This window comes from Thunnus thynnus, chromosome 6, assembly GCF_963924715.1.
Source record: "Thunnus thynnus chromosome 6, fThuThy2.1, whole genome shotgun sequence".
Lineage (NCBI taxonomy): Eukaryota > Metazoa > Chordata > Actinopteri > Scombriformes > Scombridae > Thunnus > Thunnus thynnus.
The window spans coordinates 970129-987762 of NC_089522.1; the positions used below are offsets into that span (position 1 = coordinate 970129).

General features: G+C 40.2%; 1 protein-coding gene across 3 annotated transcripts in view; it reads left to right on the forward strand.

Moving 5' to 3' along the window:
- prkcz (protein kinase C, zeta) overlaps window positions 1-17634 on the forward strand; it is a 135940-nt gene that overhangs the window by 94711 nt on the left and 23595 nt on the right. For all 3 annotated transcript variants that reach the window (XM_067591195.1, XM_067591197.1, XM_067591196.1), the window contains 5 exons: window positions 1949-2084; window positions 2301-2388; window positions 3766-3885; window positions 9582-9661; window positions 14123-14212. In XM_067591195.1, the coding sequence (XP_067447296.1) occupies window positions 1949-2084; window positions 2301-2388; window positions 3766-3885; window positions 9582-9661; window positions 14123-14212 (514 nt within the window). The remainder of the gene's footprint in view (window positions 1-1948; window positions 2085-2300; window positions 2389-3765; window positions 3886-9581; window positions 9662-14122; window positions 14213-17634) is intronic.

Below are 17634 nucleotides of genomic sequence, written 5' to 3' on the forward strand. Positions count from 1 at the left end.
ATAGTACAGGTTGCATTTCTAAACAAATATCACTGTCAGAGCTTTTATCTCACACTGTTGTGGTACTGTTGTGATTCTTCCATTGACCTATACAGACTGTACAGTGTATTACAAAATGTCAGGGACAAGGCGAGGCACTGCAGCGAGCAGGCCTCCAGGAATAGGCTGCATGATGAGTGGATGACACAGAAGTGGGTGAATGTGATTGGATTTTGGTTAAGCTGACATGGCACAGTCACCATCTACACAGGGAACACACTTATGCAACTGACAACTATTTTGGGGTGGACTGATTGAACCTCCTCCAGATGATGGTATCATGTGAAGTACAGGGTGTGTGTAGTTTCTGTCTTTTGCTTAAAACAAAAAACATCAGTCACATAAAGCATCTTGTTTTGTGGTTCGGGACAGCTGGAGTGTGTGTGCTTGGTTGAAGATTCTTTTATTTGCACCTTCTTTGTACTCAGACTCAATCTAAAATGTTCCTCAATAGCGTACTTCTTCTTCTAAGTACTTCTTACAAACGTATGCTTAATGGCATGCTTTAGCAGCTCTTCGTGGACGTGGCAACGCTGCCAAATTCTAACTTAACATTTTTTTTTTCCCCCCTCTGAAAAATATAATGAGCACACATAATTCATTTTGCCTGTCTACTTGCAGGGCACTCCAACTGCGGCTCTGATAAATGCTGGATCAAAGGCTGGGTAATTTAGAGAGGCACCGTTGGGCCCCTATCGGCCCCTGCAATCTGTATTCTGGAGACAGTGGCTGTACATATGCAAAGCAGCATGTTAATCACTCATAATGATTGTACATATTCATGAGCAGCGCTCTTAGAGAGCCCTGCTGCATTCCCCCGCGCCGTGGGGGAGGCGGGCCGGTGGGCGATGGATGGTGCTGCTGATAGGATGCAGCTTCTATCAGTCTAGATGCCAGCTATGAAACAACGGTGTACAATCGAGGTTGTCACAGTGAAAGCGTGGGGGAGCGATGTGGGATTTGTGATTTCTCTGTCAAACAGTCTTTCCCTCAGTGTTTGACAATCAGGGATTTACAGCAGGCAGACAGAGAAAGGCTCGTCAGTCTTAATGAAGGCTTATCTCCCAGATACAGAGAACACACTACCTACACATAGAGAGGAAACATGCTACTGACTCACCAAAGATGCACACCGAGTACATCTAATCATTTCAGGAGTCAAGCAGAAACTGTTTGCTATAAATATGTCAATATGCTCATCATGATGAGAATAATCTTATTTATATACATAGACTTAGTATGGTCCCTTATACTACAGAACTCGTAATCAGTGAGATATAATGGACTATGCTGCATGTGTATTGTGCATTTTTGTATTTCACCAGTTTGATCACATGGATTAAACCAAATACACGGTTTAGGCTTGGAGCAATGACCTGGAACCACAGTGATGCTGATATTTCAGGTTAAAGGTTTTAACCTTACGTGCAGTCACTTGCATCTGAAACACACCGCAAACTGCAAATCAAAGTGTCAACCGCACTTGACTTCCAGGAAGGGTCTAACGAAAGACGCTACTGGTTGTGCAGGATCCAGCTTTTTTTGGAGTGTGACCCAAGATATCCCTGACCATGCTGTTTTTGTAATCTGTCTCTTGCAAACAGCCTCATTTGATTAAAAGACAATACTAATTTGTTGGAGTACCCCTTTAAGACACTTTAGCGGCCCCTAGAGGCTGCAGTTTTCATCATATCAGTCAACCGGAAAGTGTTGGACGGAACACATTACCAGTATCTTGGTAGCCTATTAGATAATAAGATATCTTGTTATTGTTTTGAGGGAAACATTAGAGGAAAGCTCATGGAGCGTCCAAAACAGAGAGTGAATGTGAACTACAATTTCACAGCAATCTGCCTATTCTCTTGGTTGGACACACCAATCTCTAGATTTCTCTGCTTTTTCCCTTCAGATTTTATGCTGCTGAAATCTGTATTGCTCTGAACTTCCTGCATGAAAAAGGAATCATCTACCGCGACCTGAAGCTGGACAATGTTCTCTTGGACCACGAGGGACACATCAAGCTCACAGACTATGGCATGTGCAAGGTAGAGAGCTATTGATTTTTTTCAGTAGACTGTATGGACGGCTGGCAGAGGATTATCAATAATGCAGTAGATCAGTATTGACTAGAGGTACTAACAGGGCCTCTTTCTTTTTTTTTCTTCCATCATTCATACTCTTACCCTTCATATATTCCACACCACCACTTTTATCTCTCCAACCACTGCTCTCACTTTTGCACTTCTTCTTTCTCTACTCAGGAGGGGATCAGACCAGGTGACACCACCAGTACTTTCTGTGGGACACCCAACTACATCGCACCAGAGATCCTCCGAGGGGAGGATTACGGTCAGTACACTCTGGATCAGTGTTCATGTCCAAATGTTGATGCCAACAGCCTTATTTCTGGGTGAAACTGAACAGTCAGTCTTTTGTGAAAGAACAATGAAGGATGGACTTAAAATCCAGCACTTGTACATGGAGAAGATTTTCCACCAATCAGCCTTAATTTGTGATTATACTGATTCAAATGGACTCCCAGTGGGCAGTGTAGGAGGTAGACTCACGCAGGGCCCGCTCTGCAGACTGGTTTCAGTTTAACTTGTTCTCACAAATCTAAGAGCCAAAAGTATATTGACGGTAACAAGTCTTTGAACAGTTACAGAAATGAGTGTAACTACATGCCGGAGTAGTAAAGGGCTGCTGATTCAGTAACTACTGTGACTTTAGAATGTGTAAGACAAGAGCTCATAGACACATTGAGAGAATCTCCAGCTCCGATGCAGAGCTCTGTTTATACCCTTGGTGTTACTGTATCATTTTGACCATGGAAACAGACTGAGTGACCACAGTGACAGAATTATGCTTCTAGAGAAAGTTGAGTCACTGTGTGGTAAGCTAAGCGTTGTCAATAAGGAATATGCAGCGCTCTGAGCTAACATGAAGGACTTGATGTCCCAGTCCAGAAGACAAAACCTGCGAGTTGTCAAGTTTGACTCACCTGAGAAAGCAGAAGTATCAGCAGCAAACATGAACTAAAGTCAGGGTGTGGGTTTGTTGTTATGTCTCCCTTGCTGTTCACTTTAAAATGCATAAACAGTACAGTAGCACTACAAGTTTTAGGCACTACAAGTAAAGTGAGGATGTTTTCAAAAATAATGCTATAAATAGTTTTATTCATCAATTAACTTCATACATAGTTGAGTAAACACCAGAGAGTAAATCAATATCTGCTGTGAGCAGCTTTGTCTTTAAAACAGCAGCGGTTCTCCTCGGTGTTTCAGGTACTCAGCAGGTTGGTTGTTCCTGCATCTAATAATAATTAATAATAGTAATCCCAGACTGTCTCCATGATGTTGAGATCAGAGACCATCTGCTGCAGGACTCCTTGTTCTTCTTGTTGATGAAGATAGTTCTTTATGACTCTGACTGGATGTTTGGGCTCGTTGTCCTGCTGCAGAATAAATTTGGACTATTTGGACGTCTCCCCCCTGGTGTTGCGTGATGGATCAGGATCTAAACATCTAAAGTGCCTGAAACTTTTGCACAGTACTGTATATACTATAGATACACTTGGTTGCTCATGTAATTATCTGTTATGGCATAATTTTGCGTTCCTAATAAAAATATTTAAAACAAAAAAATTCTTACTAATGCAGAGTTCAAAGGTCTTTTCATGTCACACACATATCTGAATTAATATCCTCTGTGCCCCCCCCACCCCAGGCTTCAGTGTGGACTGGTGGGCTTTGGGCGTGCTGATGTTTGAGATGATGGCTGGGAGGTCTCCGTTTGACATCATCACCGACAATCCTGACATGAACACAGAGGAGTACCTCTTTCAAGGTGAGTTAGAGGAGTTTAGCAGTGCTGTATGTCGGGTTTACATCCTGCAAGGGGAGTTTTCATGCCCCCACTGGCCAGGAAGAAGCATCTGGACCGTAAATTGGTTGGTGATAAGATATCTTATGTGGGGAGGTGACATGTCAATGGAAGAGGAAAGCATGTAGTGTCCACATTGAAAGGGTTCATCCTCACCAAAAATTTAGGTTTAATCATCTGAATATCAGTGTTAATGTTGGTACTTTTATTTAGTTTTAGTCTTTTGATGAAAATGTATATTAGTTTTAGTTCACATTTCATATTTTAAGTTTTCAGTGAAATTTAAGTCACATTCTGAAACTACAACTGTCACCATTGCTGTGTACAGTTACCATGGTTACAGGTGTTCTCATCTATCACTAAATTAGTGGAAAAGGCTCTGTTTACCTGTTAATACCAGACTGTAATACCATAGACTAACTCTTAAAGAAGCAAAAATCTATATAATAATGTATCAGATGTCAGTGTGTAATCTGAGACGTGTCGCTTGTAGTGATGAACCTACAGAGAATTAGGAGCCGACTCTGCAGCTCTCCTGACTGCACTGCTTGCTGCTAGCTGCTGCTGGGGGTTTGATAGTTGTAATCTTTGGTACAGGGGTACAGGTTTCGGGGGACTGACTCAATTATGCCCACTCTCACTATGTTGCTAATATTGGGACCAGTTGCAAGCTCTGATAGTGTAAAGAGCTTGTTTCACTGCATTCCAAACTCAGGACGAGCACCGGAGCACCTGGAGATCACAGTTGATTTGAAAACACTGACTACAGTGCCTGCTGCTATCAAGCATGGGTGTCATGCCCACTCTCATTGTTTTGCTAATGCAGTCTCAGCTGTGTGCAATTTACTGATGATTAAATCACAGCTGTGTGATATTTGCAACTTAGCACTTAGTATTTAAACAAAGGGCAACACTGAATCATCAGTGGAAGTATCAGCCCTCGTATTAACACCTCATACGTAGAAACACTTGCCAGTCCACCATGCAAGGCCGTCTTACCAGACTACATTTCCTATCCTGCCTACCTACCATCCTCAGAGCTTTCTCCCCCTGTCTCTGCATCATGTGTTTCCGGAACATTTTTGTTATTCAAAGCTCAGGGATCCTAGTCCCCATGTACAAAAAGGCAACCTAGTCCTCGCTCACTTGTACATCCTTTTCAGTTGTTCTGTAAACTCTCAGTCCGCTGTCAGTAGAGTTTGATTTAATCCATACATTTGGTAGACAATCACAGATTGACATACTAGCCCTCTCTAAAACCTGAGAAACCTCCAGCGCTTTCCAACAATCATGCTTTTCTCTGATACTGCTCAGGTATGTTGGCAAGGAGGTGGGACTGATTTTCTGGTTTCCAACAAATGGAAGTTTATCTAATTATCCCCTAAAAAATGTTCATTTGCCAGGCTCAAGAAAGCACCTGCAAGCCTCGTGGCACTTGTGTCAGGTGGAACGTGGAACCGAGTGTTGGGATACTTATTCTCCAAGACTTACCTTTTTTCTGCTGTAGCTTTGATTTTACCTCATTTGGATGAAAATGTCTGTCAAAAGAAAAAATGTAAATATACACTCACTGAGCACTTAATTAGGAACATCTGTGCAATCTAATGCAATCTAATACAACAGCTCTGCCATAAATCCTACGTTTACGAAGCTTATACATTTTCAGTATAAATTGATATATACAAATAAAATGTTTCACTTTAAAAGATGGTTTTTATTGAGAAAAGTTGACATTACTGTATTTTTTAAACCCTCTCTCTCAATATTGTGCCATATCTGTCCTTGATTGATCAGCAGGAACGTACCAGCAGAAGCTTCTAACGGTCTCTGTGGTTCAGGGATTGGAGTACAGAGGAACACTGGAAGATCACATATGAATATAACAAGCATATGGCAGGCTGTTTGGTGCCATTTAAACAAAAACATGATCATGTAACCCTTCCATGTAGTGGAATAACATCAGTTCTGAGCTGTGAAGGATTTATGTGTAAATCCAGGTTTAGATGGTTCTGACATGCTTCATTAAAATGGAAGAATTTTAAACAGGGATAATTTTATTTTTCTCAAATGTTAATTAGTTTTAATTCACCGTAGTGTCTCAATCCACTGTTGTTTTGTTTCTAGTCTTTTGACATTTGAGTCTGCTTTCACAGTGACATGAGTGATGTAGTTTGCTTTAGTGTGATTCAGGGCAAGGGAGATAACAGTTGGAAACCACAGGTTTCTGTTGTGTCTTTTGTCTTATCTTCTGAAAATCCTTGAAATTCATTTGCCTGTTTTTCCCTTTTGCCTTTGGAAAATCATCTTTTTTCACTTTTTCCACCTTGGAAATCCAATTAAATTTGTGTGTTTCGAATGAAGTTGCCAGATTACATAGGTTTAGAAAATTCTACCCTTGGGTTGCTGAAACTCTTAAAATCCCATTTGAAGAGCTCAAAAATGGTTAAGCTAAAAAACAACAACAAAAAAACTAAACAAATAGGTTTAATGTCTGAAACAGTTATAAGGTTGTATAAAAACTGGCTGTGTTTTACTTTTGTCAATGAAATTACCACCCAAAAGTTGACCTGAAGCTGTTTAATATTTCATGTAATTGACGCACTGCTTAATGCACATGCTGTAATGAATGCTCCTCACCCCTCAGGAACTGTGGAAAATCTGGCAGAACATCATGGCCTCTATTGCAGATGAGATTTAGGGTGCATGTGTGGAACAGATTTCTCCATGAGTTTGCTTCATTTGGCAGGTGATGGCATTTTCATTTGAATTGAGATGGCGCCAAATAACCACACTGAGACACCTGAAAACAGAGGTCTAAGCAAACAACAAAATTATCCCATCAACCACAGGAAACAGCCCCAAACCATAGTTTTATGGGAATGTTTTTTTAATGCAGGATCATTATTCCATAATTATAGTTTTAAAGGTATGAGGAGACAGATGTAATAATCTGATGGCCAAAAGTTTACTTGCACTTGGAAAGCCTAGCATAGCAAAATGAGCTGAGGGGAAAATTAACAGTCTGGACTGATGCTGACATTTGAATATTTCTGAACTACTATAGACTGTAATAAACTGTATAAAGCATGGCTCTGGGTGTAGAGGGCTCTGGTTACAAAAATACAGGGTTGTCCAGCAAAATGTGTGTCGCTGTGAGTTGTAAAATCCTGTCTCACAGTATTTTAAACCACTGTGCAGTGGTTTTTTGCATCTGATAAGCCTTCAAACTCATGGATCTATTACTCAGACTGGCCTTGCTGGATTGTATTTCAGCAAGTGATCAGCTGGAACAAGCATCTAGTTGTCACTAAAGATACTGCATCCTAAAGCATACTGTATAGACCCACGTGAGTTGACGCATGTCATTGTGTCCTATTTGCCAAAAATGACACATTCTCAAGAAGAGCAGTGATTTTATAACATTTGCTGCTCTGATTTGCCCTGGTTACTGTACTTTGTCGACTTCTTTTGCCTGTATGGCCCAACTAGCATGTGTTGCCCTTAAAGCGTTCATGCAATGGCTTCAACATTATGATAACTGATAAATTACTGTCACCAACAAAAATAGCAGGATGACTAGTTACACTGCCAGAAGTCAGCCCAATAAGGAAGGTTCTCATGAATGATGAGTTTTGTTTATAAGCTCTGGTGGTTTAGACCAAATAAAACAAACTGAGGAAGCTCTATAATATCTGTCCTTCCATTTACAGTTGTGTTTCCTCGAGCCATATGGTACCCTTACATAGCGTACCCCCTTATCTCCTCCTCCCTCCCTCTCTCACACCCACCCGCACAGCTTTCTTTAACAGAAATTCCTCCATACTACAGTGGCCTCGTGTGACGCATTATGTCTCTGCTGTGACTGTCAGTAGCATAGCATGGCACCACGGCTAGCATCTGCCACCAGTAACGTCCTCCTGGCGGTCTTACCGGTAGAGCAGCAGGTTCCTGGATGAACGCCTGCTAACAGAAACCAAACCTTCAACTATAGGAGCCACCCAGCCATATGCCACATAACTAGACCCTTTGCCAGGTCCTGCTTTGGGTATCCACATGCCAACCCCAGAGCTTTAGACAGACACACACCCAGACTGGCAAACATTTGATTCAGTGGGAGAACCAGCCACAAGGCTGTATTCATGTTAAAAGTCAAAACCTTCTCACAAACAAGGATATACAGGATGTCTTAATAAGGTGTTTTGCTCCACCTTGAGCCTCCAGAACAGCTTCAGTGCTTCTCACCATAGATTCTCAGAGAGTAAGTAACTCTGCTGGAGGGATGAACACCATTCATCCAAAAGATATTCCTTCTTTAGGTGTTTTGATGATGGTGGTATAGAGCGCTGTCTAATCACATAGCTAGACCCTTTGTTGGACAAACTATGTATTGGAGACACTGTTTGGTATTTCTGGACTGGAATTTCTTGTATTCCTGATTGGCCAACATTTACACAAACTAAAAGAGCCTCTAATAATGGCGACCCCATGTATCAGTCAGACTCAAGTTTATGTGAGACTGTTTTCTCATCTCAACATTCAAAAAATTTTACAAATTGATTGTATATAACAATGTGGGGTGTCAAAGGATTTTTCTTCCTTTACATGAATTCAGTTGAGCATGGGAACGAGGGTTAAATGGCTCAGTCTCATGATCACTTCGAATCAGCCATGATTGGTTGTTTTAGCTGGAAAGATGAAGACCATCATAGAGGAAGGCTGAAAGAGAACAAGGAATTGCAATTCAGAGGCTCATAACCAAGTTTTTATTTTTTTAAATTTTGAATAACACAAGAGACACAGATGAGCATGTCAACAGTCATTATTTATTATCAAGCGTTATTTATTCAGGAAGTCTCATTGAGATCAAGATCTCTTTTGCAAGAGACACATTACTTAAAACAATCACAACCCTTCTAAAGAATAGCAGCTAGTAAAACTTTAAAGCCTCTGGAAATTTGGCTTGAAATAGTGAAAATGCATATATAATGAATTATTATTATCATTAAGCATCCACAAAAATCTGAGTGAAAATAAACATTCATGACTATTAGAAAACCTCCAAAAACCAGCTCATTTTGCTGTTTAGAGCGTTTCTGAAGACTGTGTAGGTGTGGCAGATTGGCACGTTTTGATTGACTGTGCTTATTGATGCAATAAATATCCAGAGATCATACAGAGAAAACCTCATCTTGTACTTTTTCAAAGTGTCTATTGTGATATTTAGTTTGCAGCTTTTTTTGATGGGGAGTAGTCATATCTGTATGTGGACACACATACCACTCACATTACCTTGAACTGTGATTGGTGAAAAAAAGCTCGGCCCCCACCTCAGCATAAAGCACTAATGTGTGAAGCAGTACTACATCCTTGGATTTAGGTTTTGAGGGAAAAACTATTTTTCAGTGTGTTTTTGTTCTCGTTAGTATGACATTGTTGAGCTGTGGGAGTCTCAAGGCTGTGTGTAGACCATCAAAAGTGAGAGAAAGAACAGAATAGTGTCCTCTGTATCTCCTCCTTTCCTTTGACTCCCACGCAGCAGACATGGTCCCCCACAGGCAGGTTGGACTGTGAATCATCCTCCTCCCCACTCACAATTGTCCTTTTCTCTCTCTCTCTCCCTCCCTCTCTTTTTGTTGCTGTCCTTCTCTTTTTGCCAACAGTTATTCTTGAGAAGCCCATTCGCATCCCAAGGTCTTTGTCGGTGAAAGCTGCCAGCGTGCTCAAGGGCTTTCTAAACAAGGTGAGAGCAGTCCACTGCCAATCAGCCCGTTCTCTCTCTCTCTCTCTCTCTCTCTCTGTCCATGTACACTGCCGCTCAAAATCACCATGTGTGATCTTGCCAGCTACAGACCTTTCTCCAACCTCCCTTTCCCTGTCCAAGGTGCTGCAGAAGGTGTTTCTGAGCGTCAGGACCACCTTAAACACAACAACCTATTTTAAAATTTTCAGTCAGGTTTTCACTCAGCACACAGCACAGGAACAGCTCAGCTCAGGGTTGTGAGGGTCCCCTTCTCTCTTCATTCTCCTTGACACATTTGACACTGTGGATCACATTACCTCTTAGAGCACATCCACACCACCACTGGACTGTCAGACTCTGCACTTCAGTGGTTTCAGTCCTACCTTTCCAGCGGGACTGAAGGCTCTCCTTATTGGCACTCTACACCAGATCCAGTCATCCCCCATACCTCATCTCACCTCTGACGGCCAGGACATCCCCCTCTCCTCCTCAGTCACTAATCTGGATGTTAGGTTTGACCCTCAGCTGACTTTTGATGACCATACAAGGCTGTTTACACCTGGCATTAACATGCCCCTCGGGTGATCCGATAAGAAGTGGACAACTCTAAGTAAAGGTTTGCACCCAAGACACATTGAGATCTGATCACTTAGACCACATTCAGAGGTGGTCTGGGCCGCATGTGGCCACATTCTTTTAGCAGTGTGAACACAATGTGTCCTGGGCCACATTGAAGGACCACCTACTCAACTGACATCCTCTACTGAATTGACTGTCTGCCTAAAAGAAGCTAAAAGTCACTGGATAGTTTCCTCTGTCCTGTCTAGTTGATTACTACAGTTTTTAGTTTTGCTGCTCGACATAATGAGCTCAGGATTTATGAGGAGGACGCTGCTTCACTCCAAACAGTATGAACCTGGACTGTGTGTGTAACAGCTGATCTATTGGATGTGTAGAAGAAGACAGAACATTAATTAACATTAGATCCTGACTGATCCTGTCGGCGTGTCGCAGATTTAAATAATCACTGAAGTTATGCTGCTGTGTCTCTTGGGTAAATGTGCACAGTGTCTCTGAATGGGGAGACGCAGCTACATACAACTCTTTATTTGTTTTATATATATATATGTTCCAATGTGGCGCCAGAGCAAATCAATAGGACAGACATTTGATTCTTGTGAGCGACACAATGCATTTTATATTTGTTTATCCTGTTATCAAACAAGTTGAACACACAGCTGTGGACGGAGTGGACCCCCGGTCCTCTCACTGGTTAAAAACAACAACGAATTTGGAAATGATGTACATGGTTATTTGCATATAAAGCAGGGAAGTGAGATCTGATCACAAGTGGTCACACAAGACACATGTTAATACAAGGACCTAAAACATATATGCAAAACCTGGACTGGACTACTGCAATGTGCTCTTCACAGGGATCCCTGACAGGAGCATCCAGAAGCTCCAGTACATTCAGAACAGCGCTGCCAGGATCCTGATGAGACTGAAAACACAAACATATAACACCAAGTCTGTTTTCATTGGACTGGAAACATCCCTGTTACTTCAGGACTGACTACAAAGTCCTGCTACTCACATAAAAATCCATCAACGGACATGTGCCTCCCTACCTACAGGAACTGATCATACCACAATACTCCACCCGCACCCTCAGATCTGCCAGCAGCTTGCTCCTCTGACCCCAATACTAAGCTCCACACCATGGGGGATTGAGCCTTCCTAACCATCTGAGGGCAACACAGACCCGAGTCTCTTTTATTATAAACCTTAAAAACCTCAGGAAGGCTTCTTCATCTTAACTCTTATCTATTCTCTTTATGTTATGTGTTCTATGATATTAATACTATAGCACTTATGTGTGGAATCAAGACAGCCAAGGAAGACCTCTGTCATCTGGCTCAGGCTGGCTGGGTGTGTGTGTGTTTGTTTCTGCATTAAAATAAAGTGAAAGTTTAATGATTGAAGGAAGATATTACAACAAGTATACAACATTAAAGTGGCTTGATATGCAGATTGGGTCATTGCAGATTTTTAAGATATTGACATTTGTTATATGTACAGTATATATGTGATTAAAAACGTTTGAAATATATCACTATTATACTTAGTTCATGTTCCAGAATATATAATAATTTCTGAATATAATATGCTATATTCAATCTGACAATCAGTGTAATTGCTTAAATCAGGAGAATTAGGAGAACTTATTTTACGGTTATTTGCTTTCTTTCTGAGAGTGAGATGAGAAGATCTATGGAAGCTGAGAGTGGCCATGCTTGAAATTATTTTTTTAAATGCCATTATCTTGAGATCATGAGAAAACAAAAGTTTGTTTGTTTGTTCAGAGATCAGGAGATCTTGTTATCTGAAGAAATCAGCCTTTTGTTTTCTTGAGATAACAAGATAAATGAACCTGTTATCACGAGAAAATGGGCTTTTTGATCGTGATATAACAAAATGATTAACTCATGATCTCGAGATAATGGCATTAAAAAAATAATTAAATAATAAATAAATAATTGCAAGCACGGCCGTTCTCAGCTTCTGTAAAGATGGATATCAATTAGTATTGTTTTTTGTGTGAAACTGGACCTAGAGGAGGTTAGCTTAGCATAAAGACTTGAAGCGGCAGGAAAAGAGCTAGCCGAGCTCTGTTCAAAATGACACCAACCAACAGCACTAAACTTCACTGATTAACATGTTGTGTCTCATTTGTTTAATATAGAACACTTGTGGTTTTAGAGATAGGTGTTGTGTAACTCTTTCAGGATCAATAGTTTAAACATTCACCTAGTAATTCTGTGCAGCTTCTCTGCTTGTTGCCGGGCAACATCACTGTGATGACAAAAAGAAAGCAAATAAGTGTACTTCCCAAAATGTGAAACTATTCCTTTAAAAACAGGGTTTCAGGACCTATTCTCAGTAGGTTCAAATATTTAGCCAGTTTACCACATATATTTTAGTGAGCCAGTTTTATTCACCATGTATGTTTTACAGTATTGCTTACTTTTTTATAAATCATTGCCGTATTGTTATATATCTTCTTTTACTCAGCTTCCAGGCAGCTGTTGCTTTCTATTCATTCACTTCAGTATGAAAAGGTGCAGCTTAGAATAATATTGTTTCCTTTCATTGTTGTCAGAATAATGTTACTGTTGCATTAAGATGAAGCGCAAAAAATTCATTTCTATTACCAAGCCGTGACAAAAACAGGAGTAGACATGATATTCACTGGGATTGTGAAAAGACCCAAACCAACAAAAGATCAATTGTGTGTGCATGAAAACCTTATATATCGTTCTCCTCTGTGCGATAGAGCGCCATTGTTGTCCAAGAACTATTAAACACATCAATGAGCCACACATGTTCTTTCATTACCATGAACACACACTGTGATTTATTTTGACTCAATCCCACATACACTGTCTCACTGCCAGAAATACTCAGTAGAGAGTCTACTGTATCAATCCACAGCTGAAAATAGTCCCCAGAAAATGCACTATTTCCTCCTGTTTGAATAATGTTTGCTAAAAACTACAGCGCCCAGCTGTTTTAGGGAGTTATTTCACTTTTTAAAGAAAATGAAATTATTTTTGTGAGTTGTTTTTTAAGATTCATGTCTTCAATAGGAACCAAATGGCTTGAGGCTGAGAGCCACAGACATGGTAGAGAAGTCACAAAGTGTTAAGAGAAAGACTAACGCAGTGTTGATTTTGGTCTTTTCATGAGATTTGCTGACAGTAAGAAAAATATAGAATTATCTCAGCCGAGTTGATTTTTATAGCTTAGTAAAATGAATGGAAAACAGTTGCCTGGAAGGTTGGTAAAGGGTCTGAAGTGGTGGAAAACATAGCTACTGACTTAAAATAGTGATATGGCCCTTTAATAAATGTACTAATCTTATTTAATTCTCATATTCTGTAAAATGAATATAATACAGTGTGTTATGTTTATTTCAACCCCTGGTTTTATGTATTTTTCAACAAGGTTTTGTGTGTGTGTGATGTCTTAGTGTAGCTCTGATGCATGAGGGTCCTTCTGCTCACGCAAACAGCCTTGTAGCTTTTCAAGTGTGCTTTGCTCCAATAAGTCATCACCATAACTGTTGTGATGAAAAGAGAGCAGGCAGTCAGAGTAACACTAAGTGGGGGCTGTTTGTACACATATGTACATACAGCGCATGATGAAACATGTGGAGCCAACATTATTACTAATTGTCCACATGGAAATAGCTTCATTATCTGTGGAGCTGCAACATCTGGAATATGGTTAGAGAGATGCTATCTGTTGACACAATGTGACAGTTAGCCTGCATCGTCAGGTACTCGGGCACATTTGCATCTGAATGTGCATTGATAAATCAAGTGGAATAATTTCACATTGCCATGAAAGACAGTTTCTTCTGTTTACATTCCTGACAAACTGTCTTGGTCCCAACAGGATCCCAAGGAGCGGCTGGGTTGCCAGGTCCAGACGGGCTTCACAGATATCAAGTCACACACATTTTTTCGCAGTATAGACTGGGAGCAGGTAAGAGCTCACTGATGCTGTTCCTGTGCTCAGTGGATTTTTAAAACTGTAAAATATATCATTCACTGTACACTTACACAACAACATTTTCAACTAAATTATGCACATTCCATGATTGAGGGACCACCTACTTCTCTAAATACATGGATGACACAGACGTTGTTGACGGTCTGTCACTGCCAACACAACCAGTGACAGTCCACCAGTGTTTATTTCCTGAAAACTGACTATATTTGTCAGTTTTTCCACAATGGAAATGAAACAAAAACTTTGACAACATGTATACAGTCTTGCATCATACTTTGTATTCTTCTTCTTCAGAGGTTGATTTAGCTGCTTTGCACTAAATCAGAAGCAGCATCCTGCATTATAGTAACATTATGTCTCTGCTAGCGTTGTTAGCTAATGTTGTTAGAAGGAAACACAAAATTAGAAAGCATAAACATTTTAAAATGCATGAAGAAAATGAAACTCAAATATCTCTGACAAAAACTAGACCAAGGGCCTTATTTTAATCACCCATCATGCACCAGAATTAGTGCTCAGTGGTAGATTTTGGCCACATGGACTGTGTGGGCGAGTACAAGCACACCTGCTATTTTGGTTTATGTCTGTGCAGCAGCACAAAGTGCAAAAGCGCTGAGTGAAGTGGAATATAGATTGGACGGTGTGGTGATCAATACATCCACTCTCAGTTAGTCATGTCACTGGTTTCATTGCTTTGAAACAGCTGAGCCAATCACAGTGAAGCATGACAACGTCAGCTTCAGGAGAATATATTGTTGTCTGGAAGGTGCAGAGCCAGAGACAGACGGTGGAGGCTTTTATAACAGCTCTTTATGGTAGAATGATGATAGAAATATATCATTAAAAATGTTGATGAAGCATCAACAAACAGTAGTCCAAAAGCTACTTATTATACTATGAATCAGATCTGTGTCAATATACTCAGACAAAACTTCTTAAATATCAAACAAAAGTATGAATTTGAGAAAAAAACTCACTGAAGCAAAAAAAATGTCATCTCAAAAGTGAAACTTATGACTTGCAAACAAATTATCTGTGTAATTGTGTAAACTATTAGTCTTTTATTTTTTATAATATGTCCTTTTGTTTACAGTTCACTCTGCTTCTCACTGATCAGGCTTTTAGCTCTGCTGTCAGCTCTCTCATTTGACTTTTTGTTTGAGGTTCTGATACAAACGTCTCACGTGGGCAGGTTTTTTCAGGGGTAGTCATACTGTAAGTAATAAAGATGCATTGTCTGTTTTTGCTCATTACTTTATTCGCTGTCATTCCAGAGTTGTTGGAAATTGAGTTAGTTCAGATTGTTGAATTACTGCATTCTACACATAAACCAACCTGATTCCCCAGAGAATAATTATCTCAGTATACTGTATAAGATTTAAAGCATACCACTCACTAGTGTTGTCCAGTTTTCTGCAAATGCTTAACTTTATTAAATTAGAGTCATTTTGCATAACTAAAAGACAAAAGACAAGAGAAGACAAGCACATTTCAAGCAGATCAGCTGTGATGGAAGCACATAGTTCATTGGTGGGATCAGGGCGCTCGCTGCTTTCTGAAGAACAGCCGCTGACAACTGATCTGGGGTTTGACTCTACAACCTGTCAGCTGATTTACAACTAATGTAACAGCAACAAACACAGAATAAATTCTTCACACCCACATTTAATACCAGTTAGCTCTGAGAACAAGGTGCAGCTGTCATCATACATTCAGATTTCCTTTCTCAAACTTGATGGCATGTGTCTACTGTATATATCAGAAGCTTAAACAACACAGAACACACCGTCCTATTTATGATCTTAACAGACACATGAATGAGGTGGAGCCCTTTGTGTGTGTATGTGTTAAAAAATAGATGATATAGTTATAGACATTGTGTGCAGACTACTGCTGTATGCAGTGTAGTGCCTTCCCCCTCTGTGGAGCAACAAGGCAAATAAAAGTGAATTCCTAATCACACACACACATTCACACCAACGGAAACATTAGCACTGCATGTGTGCAGTTGCAGGATTGAAGGTGTGGTTCTGACGCACAACATTATTTGAAACAGACATGAAAGCAGAACAGAGGCCCAACAATATGAAGGAACCTTACAGAGCCAAACTAATGAAGTCTCTCAGCTTCTGAGCGTCCAGTGATGCAGCAGCCAGCAGCGACCACATCTGCTGCCACTTACACACATATTATAAGCAATGTAAACACTTGAAGATACTCACTAACCAATATGGTGAAAGACAGCGGCGCCAGAATGAGTTTTGAAATGGGGGGACATCCAGCTTTTGATGACATAGTAATGATCGGACCGACACTGTTTCAGCCATAATAACTCCAGGCCTGGAATTAAGTCATTTAGGGCATTTTGATAAATACAAATTTATTGGGGCACCACAGCCAAAATGAAGGGCACTGAGGCCAAAACCAATGGAGCAATAACAATAAGTGATAATTACATTGTATGAAGACAAAACAGTACACAATCAACAACTAGGAGTCAGTGTATTGAAAAACAGCACTGAGTTTATTAAAACTGTACACTGAATGATTGACTTTTCCACAAAATACTGTCTGATTGATTTTTTTTAAATATGTGAACAATTCATTATATGATTAAAATGAATCTAAACAAGTTTCAACACCCTGTTTAGTCTGAGACAATAGTATTCACCCAGACCATGGTATAATCTGTGTTGTAGTTTTAAATGAGGAAATCCACAACTTTCTTTTAAGGGCACAATGGCCAGTTTAAAACAAGGCATGCCAAACTGGCTGTGTTGGTAGTTAATTTTAGAGGGGACATTACGGCCACACTGGCTGTTTGGCTGTGGTATAATTCCTGCCCTGTAACTCTAATGTAGTCTATCTCACCACGTCAATGCTCACATAATTTAGTAATTAATGTTACAAAACAGTGTTTGCACTGCAATGTGTCTCAAGAATAAAACATGAGATGCTACTTTTGCTGAAAAGAAAGTTGGAAAAAAGGCTGATGAGCCCTGCTAACCCGACATATCATTCATCTGATGTGTGTAGAGGTGTGTGTGGATGAGTGTGTGTTTGTGGTTGTTCTGCAGAAGCCTGGTGTCATTTTCAGCTTATTTAATTAAGGTAAACACAGTGAACGGCTGTGCGTAACAGCACTGTGCTCTGGCTCGGCACTTCTCAAAGTCTATAGATTTACCAACATATCAATCCTGCTGCCGTCAGATGCTGCAGAGATTTAATGAACTGAAGGAAAAGCTTCTTATACAGTAGAAACAGCTGTGGACAGAAGATACTGTAAGAATCACCCACATTCATTAACAGATCAGTACAGATGCTTTAACCACGTTAAATGTTATTTTCTGTGCTGATTTTGGAGAGTGTTTAATTGAAATAACTTATTTATATTT